Source organism: Opisthorchis viverrini, assembly GCF_000715545.1.
Source record: "Opisthorchis viverrini unplaced genomic scaffold opera_v5_94, whole genome shotgun sequence".
Classification (NCBI taxonomy): Eukaryota; Metazoa; Platyhelminthes; class Trematoda; order Opisthorchiida; family Opisthorchiidae; genus Opisthorchis; species Opisthorchis viverrini.
This window is the reverse complement of record NW_008751751.1, coordinates 1,252,849-1,260,226: the sequence shown is the minus strand read 5'-3', so window position 1 is coordinate 1,260,226 and position 7,378 is coordinate 1,252,849. Positions and strand designations below refer to the sequence as shown.

Here is a 7,378-nt window from a genome sequence, read left to right as displayed (position 1 = left end):
GAGTACTCTGCCAAACGTAGCTCTCGCTTCCGAACCGTTTAGTTGTTCTGCTTCGGATGGCAACATTGTCGATGAAGTGTGTTAAAATCGCTATACTCTGCACCTAGGCGTGGATGGTAGCGTAACGGTGGGGAGCAAGGCCCATCACACCGCAATGCGTCCGGCGTTGTTTTAGGACTGTAAAGCTTCGTCGCTGTTTGTGGAAGACCGAAGAAGATTAATTCCTTCTGACCATCTTCAAAACAATGCGTGATTAATATGGCAATCTCTGATTGGAAACGCTTAAGTACGATTAGTGGCCTTGGACAATGAATCAACTGCTTGTCAACGTAATGACGGGTTTAGCTGCACTAACTACGTTGCTTGCTTGGTTGTTGGTCTGTTCGCCGAGCTTGGCAGTTGGATTGCAAACGTTTCATCACCAATCGAGGTGACATCGTCAGTGCAGGGTTGAGTGGGTGAATTCTTCCTCTTCTGCCTGTGATTGTATAGCTTCTAAACAGTATCTGGTAGTTCTGGAAACGATCATCGTGTAGTTTGATTGGTCTGTGAATCTCACGTGGTTTCAATCTCCTGTGTCTGGTTGCTACGTAGGGTGCATTCATTTCGGCAGTTCTGTATGTGGTTGTCATGCTGTGATTCGGTCGTTTCCTTCTTGCTTTGTGGGGTTGCTTGCTTCACATTCCAGGCCGATCGCTTCGTCTGCTTGCTGAAACAGGTTTTATTTAAAAAAAAAACAGCCAGATGGTCGATGCGCGACCTGAAAACGAAGCATGAACCACATAACAGTAGGTCTAATCCGTCCTGATACATGTGAAGGTATCAGAGATCTAGCCTATCGATAATTTAAATTACTTACTGGAACGGTAGTACCACGAAACTAAAGGCGCTTTATTATCCCTTCGGTCGTTTTTTTCTGGTAGATTCATTTTCTATCCTTTCTTGTGTCACGTGGCTCGGATAGTCGAACGACGGTTCACGTTGTCAGACTGAGCTAAACTGAATGGTATTCCCTCTCTCTTTATCCTTACTCCTGAACACAGTTTCAACAAACGGGATAGCTATACTCTCGATAGATTGTTTATTGCACCGAATTTTAGCGGACGATTGCCCTGATAGGCTTATTTGTGCTTGGGTTACCTTTCGATCTCCAACATTATCAAAGCCATCGGTGTTAGTAGCGCCTTATCATTTGCTGCGGCTTTACCTCGGTCTTCTGTTGAAGCCGTAGGTTTTGCTCTTACAACTTATCGACACATGTGTTTGACAGCGAAGTCTCATCGGTAACGGAGGTTGGTGGTGAAATTTTTGTGTTTGCTAACAATGTCACCCATGGAAGTGCTCTATTTACTTGCTGATTGCGTTGTCGTTGATACTATTATATTATTATCGTTGTTATCACTATACAGTTCACTGGTTTCTTTTGTTTCACGTTTCAGGCTTTGTCTGACCGGGTCGTGTTCTACACTCCGGACCATGACACCAAAATCGCTGGTCTGTACGATCTGCAGCACACGATTGGACGGGGTCACTATGCCGTAGTTAAACTTGCTCGTCACGTTTTCACTGGGGAGAAAGTTGCGGTCAAGGTCATTGATAAAACCAAACTTGACGATGTTGCACAAGATCACCTCTTCCAGGAAGTTGTATGTATGAAATTAGTCCAACACCCAAATGTGGTTCGTCTGTACGAGGTGATCGACACACCGGCTAAGTTGTACTTGATTCTGGAACTCGGTGACGGGGGTGATTTGTACGACTACATCACCAAACAGGGGTGCGGATTGCACGAAAAAGTGGCCAAGCGTTATTTCCGTCAAATCGTCACAGCCATTGCTTATTGTCACAAATTGCACGTTGTTCACCGTGATCTCAAACCCGAAAATGTCGTCTTCTTCGAAAAACTTGGTGTGGTAAAACTCACGGATTTTGGCTTCAGTAATCGTTTCACGCCGGGAATGCATTTGGATACTGCTTGCGGCTCTTTGGCGTACTCAGCTCCAGAAATTCTTCTTGGTGATCCTTATGATGCCCCAAAGGTGGATATCTGGTCTTTGGGTGTGATTTTATATATGTTAGTTTGCGGTCGACTACCTTTTCAGGAGGTTACCGACAGTGAAACAGTAACCAAAATTATGGACTGTGATTACATCATACCCGACTATCTCTCCCCAGAATGCAAACGTCTCATCAGTCGGTTGCTGGTTCGTGAACCGGAGAAACGTGCTCATTTAGATGATGTTTTGCTGGCAGACTGGTTGAAGCCGTGTGAGTCGGATGAGTTACCCATTGAGATGTTTTCCGTCCCGCTTGTATCCCGTGAATGTCTATCATTCGAGGATCATATGGAAATTCTTTCCAAGATGTCTGAAGGTCAGTTGGCCACAGTAGAGGAGATTCAGTCGACTCTAGATCGGAATGAGTACAATCACATTGCAGCAACCTACTATTTGTTAGCTGAGCGTAAACTGAAACGCAACTATGTTGAACAATACAAGGTTCTAATGAGACAGGCCCAGATGAGTGAAAAACTGCAGCGACAGCAGCAACAACAACTGCAGGAGAACTCGTGCCCACCTGAGAAATCCTGGGTCGCTCAGTACAACGAGATGTCTGGAAAATCGGTCAACACGAACTCGGCCGTTCTTACCGGTACTCGCGTAGTTTCCTCGGTAAATCAGACTGCCAATCAGACCCCTGCGCAACCAACAGAAGAGCGTATCAGACGATTCAGCATGATCTTGGAGGATGAGGAAGAAGAAGAGGAAGAGGATCACAGGTCCCCAATGATTTCCACTTTTCGACAGTATTTGGCTGAGGAGTATGAGCGAGCTGGTCTTGTTGATAATGTCACAGCAGACAACAAGGTGCTTGAGTCCTGTTTATCCGAGACCCTCATGGAGGAGGAAGAGGAGGAAGAACTGATGACCGTCGCAAATCTGGCGTGTGTTCGATCTGATCTACTGGCGGAACAGGCTGGCAATACCGCAACACTTGGCTTCAACAGTTTTTCCGATCATCTTTCCAACGCACCTGCTTTGACAAGACCATGTTCTAGAACCAGTGGCTCAGGACTGGAGGCCTCTGACGGTGCTGAATCTGATGCTTCGCTGAGCAATTGGAGTACTGGTGGTAGCACCGCTATAGGTTCGGCCCCTACTGCCCGCGTCTTACACCCAGTGGAACTTCGTCGTAAATCACATTATCGCCGAGGTGCCATCCACCATAGGCCGTTGATATCTGTTAAGAGTAGCCCACAGTTGTTGAAGCACATAACAGAAGAAGACTGGAACGGTAGCATTGGTGGATTGGATAAAGATGGGACATTCGCGTCGAACAAGCTTGACAGTGACTTTGAATCTGATTCATCACGGCACAATAAGCACAAATTTCCAGAGTACGCAACCGGGACGCATTCTTTACGCACTTCATTTCGCACACGTTCCCAACGAGTTTCTTTAGATGAACAATCGATGGGCCTCCGTTCCCGCCTTTCCTGGACCGGCCAAGGGGTCCGCTCAACCACTCACAGTCCCACACGGACAAGGAGATTTTTCACATCCACTGGTTACACATCACGACCTACGAGTTGGAACACGGCCTTCAATATGAGTATTCTCAATGAATTTCGCCGTCGCTCTGTCTGCTCGTCGCCCGTTGAACAATCCAACCAAACAGGTGGCTTGCTGCCAAGACGAAAACCGCCATATCAGCCCTCTCAGAGCCTTGTCAGTGGCCGCAGCCAACTAAGCGATCGACGTTGCAGTGGGCCACCGGGTTTAATGCTGTCCGTATCCAACTTTTACCAACTGAACACAATTGCACCCGCGCCTAGTCGTTCTGGCTCGGAGTCCTCTTTTCCTGAGCAGGGTGACCACCATTTCAGTCGGTTGCCGGAAACCTTAGAAAGCGGAAACTATCTAGGTATTCGACAGAAATCCGGTTTGACAGATCTGCCCAGAGAGTCAACTTCGGGCTTGCACACTGGTGAGGCCACTGGATCAAAAGTAAACAACCACGCCGATACCCACCGTTTAACTGCTAACTCTATGACAGAGTATAACCGACTACCAAGGTCTGAAACTCATTCACCCACACATCAAATCTCCACACCCCAACGGTGCGCATTGACCAGATCTCCTCATCGCGGTTTTAGCCCGACCCACAGGGTTGATAATTGGTGTAGGTCTGCGCCTTTGCTATATGGTGCCGAATCATCATCCGTCAGTGATACGTGGAGTCCCGGTTCGGGAGTTGCTCCCAACGGTACAACTCTGAGCTCTATAAATGGGGCTCTGTTGTCACAGGCAGGACCCACCGGCCTACGAGAACATTGCACTCCTATTCGTGAGGAAGAAGATGAAGTTCTACGTTCAGGAGAGGTCAATCATCCTGTACCCTATTCAAAAACTATAGAGCCAAGTTACAATCGAAGGAGACGCTCAGAGTCCTCAGACGTTCGTACCAGGTCAGCAGCTTTGCCGAATTCGGATGTAATACGAACACTGGACTCAGAATCTATATATGCTCTAAATCAATCAGCAATGAATCCATCAAGTTCCTGCGTTGACCGTACGATGCCCATCTCCCAACTAACCAATTCAAATTTTTCCCTCAGCTCCCTGGCCACCAGCCTCAGAGGTTCTCGGCATATGTTAGATGTAGTCCGTGGCACATTTGAACTCCAATACCATTACGGCCGTAGGACCGGTGGTTCCGTCGCTGGCGGCAGTAGTGGTGGTTATCCGTCCGGACGTGCTTCAGCTTCAGCTTCTGTCCGTAGCTTGACAGCGATTTCAGAGAGCCTCCCTATCAGCACTGGTCTTAGCAGTGATTTGCCAATAAATTCATCGCGTAAAACAGCTCACTTCCGCTCTGGGTTGTCCTACGACCCTTCACTCACCAAAGGAAACACAGCTGGACGTCGCGCCATCGCTGCTCGTCGTTCAGCGGCACTAAATGTCAGCGGTCCACTTTTCTCAGGTCATCGTTCACTCCACCACAACACCGATCCCTCTGATCACCTTTGCATGACTTCTGAAATGATGCATGGGTACGATGTGGAGCGAGAGCAAAGGCATCCTAACGACGGTCCTCTGCCACTCCGAAATTCTCCCACAGCTGAGTGGACAAATGTGCACTCCACAGAATCCTCACTTGAATGTCGTCAGGCATCTTCCACAGTTCGTGGACTACAAGTTTTGCGACCTAATGGTCTCCATTTCTCCTCACCCACTTCTGGATCTCATACTAGATCAGAACTTACATCAGCTGGCTTATGCGGTTTGCGACCTCAATCAGCTTCCGGAGCCACTATCCATCCACTAGGTTCACAATTCAAAATCGGATTGTCTCCTTTCATTTCTTCGATTCCTGCTAGCATGGTGGGATTTGACAAAGATGGTGATCTCAACCTAATCGATCGGAACACGAAGCGTACTTTATCTGCTTCCGGTGACCAAGGACAACAGCGCCAGGGTAATAATAGCAGTAGTAATGCCAGCACAGACAAAAATAACAATAATAGTTTCATCACAGCTGATAATGTGCACTTTCCTGATTCCAATCACATGGTTTCTACCTTAGCACCTTGCAAGCGGACACGTTCTAGACATCTGGTTCACACGTTGTTCCAAAAACATGACCATAAGGTTGCATGCTGTACAATATCTTGATAAAAAAAAGTCCACATAAAAAACCTTTACTTCGCTAGTACTTCGACCATCACGATCCAACTATGTCGTCTTTCTAGTCTTTCATTGCCTCGTTTTTTTTCGGGTGCAACCATCCTTTCGATTTTCACACTATGACTTGATCGACTCATGCAACACTCTCTTTTATTTTGTTCTTTTTCGTCCGCACTACTTTCTGTTACTGTACAGTTTATTTGCACCCGACAGTTCGGTCATCAGATTATGCATTTGCTTGGGTCACTAGTTCGGAGTCCACGTGTATTTTAATCAGACTCAGTTATCTTCTTGTGAACTTGCTTTATGTGCATGTGGCTTGTTTCGTTGTGTTTTCGTGCCCTTTTCCGCCAATTTGTGTGCTTCTGTTAAGGTTGATCCATATCCATCAAGGTCCGTCATGTGTGAAGTTCGATTGCTACTACGCACAACACACCGTTTCCACTATCATTACTCTGTGCTACCTACCTCACTTCTGTATTGAGTCTGCTTCACTGATTTCGACACCGTTTCTGAGTATGCATCATTTTTGCTCAAAGGAGATCTTGTACAAATCCATCATACAATCCCGATGATACTGATATTCACACTTGTCTGTTTTACTTTTCAACAGCACACGCACTAAGCTTTACAGTACAGAAGACTGCAGTGTAAGTGATGATAGGTGTAAAAACCAAAAACGCCACCTGATGCGAATGAAAACGTCACATTGAAGGTCACAGGGAAAATATTCCCACCGTACTCGATGTATTGCAGTTAACGACTTGGAATGTGTGGTAGCTTCTGTCGGCACTGGGTGCTCTGCTGGTTATTCGGCACATTTACTGCCGTCAGTGAGTTGGTTATTTGTGAACTACACCCGGAACCATTACTTTCCTCAACGAGAGGACACCAGCGGAAGTCTATTCTCGTAGTCAAAACAGCTAGCGAGAGTCCAGTCCCAGGCATCCTGAAGTGGAGGGATGGAATTTACAGTTTTAGCTGGGTCCCACAAACCGCCTTTGTGAATTTGTAACGGAATGGTTTTTTTTCGTGGGTATGCCATATATTCAACGCTCTTGCGTATTCATGACATGCCAGTACAATGGAGTGAGCATGTATAATGACCGTCATCTCCTGTCATCTAGGTTCTCCTGGCGCTCTTCAAATTACAAGCATACCAGACCATTAAAGCCGTTCATTTTCATGGAAATATATAGGCTCCCTTTGAATTCGTCAGAATAAGCAACAAGGGCGAGATGGCTCAGTGGCCGGAGCGCGAATTTACTGATCGGAAGGTCCGTGCTTCGAATCTGACCTCTGTATCTCGACTTCTCCTGTATAGGCTTGGGTAACCTGGCAGTATCCCGGCCCTCGGGTTTCCTTCCGGTGGGATAGCAGTTAGGCATCGAAAGGATGTTACATCTGAACGATTTTGTTTACAACCCCACACACTTCTCGTAATGAATACTGTTCATTTAGACATGAATGATTCGTGAGCCCTGTTAGGAAGGTGGACAGTTCCTGCAAGGGACATGCATAGATCTTCGGTTTAGTCCGTGAACCGGTCAGAGGTGTTTGTTCATTAGTTTATTCAACCCTTTGTCTGAGGAAGAAGGCGTGATTGCTAGAGAGCCTATTTGAGTGCTGTGTAAGCTATATAGAGTGTACACCAAACGACGAGTGTGTCAAAGTTCATACAAGCACTGCGT

General features: G+C 46.7%; 3 protein-coding genes across 3 annotated transcripts in view; 1 reads left to right on the top strand and 2 right to left on the bottom strand.

Moving 5' to 3' along the window:
* T265_05205 (hypothetical protein) overlaps window positions 1-1,964 on the bottom strand; it is a gene marked incomplete at both ends in the record, with an annotated part of 4,085 nt that extends 2,121 nt beyond the window's left edge. The window contains 2 exons of the mRNA XM_009170149.1: window positions 560-709; window positions 1,708-1,964. Of these exons, the coding sequence (XP_009168413.1) occupies window positions 560-709; window positions 1,708-1,964 (407 nt within the window). The remainder of the gene's footprint in view (window positions 1-559; window positions 710-1,707) is intronic.
* T265_05206 (hypothetical protein) overlaps window positions 1-5,675 on the top strand; it is a gene marked incomplete at both ends in the record, with an annotated part of 8,097 nt that extends 2,422 nt beyond the window's left edge. Inside the window, one exon of the mRNA XM_009170150.1 lies at window positions 1,440-5,675. Within this exon, the coding sequence (XP_009168414.1) occupies window positions 1,440-5,675 (4,236 nt within the window). The remainder of the gene's footprint in view (window positions 1-1,439) is intronic.
* Window positions 5,676-6,930: 1,255 nt separating this feature from the next.
* Window positions 6,931-7,378, bottom strand: part of T265_05204 (hypothetical protein) — a gene marked incomplete at both ends in the record, with an annotated part of 9,196 nt that continues 8,748 nt past the window's right edge. The window contains one exon of the mRNA XM_009170148.1: window positions 6,931-7,136. Within this exon, the coding sequence (XP_009168412.1) occupies window positions 6,931-7,136 (206 nt within the window). The remainder of the gene's footprint in view (window positions 7,137-7,378) is intronic.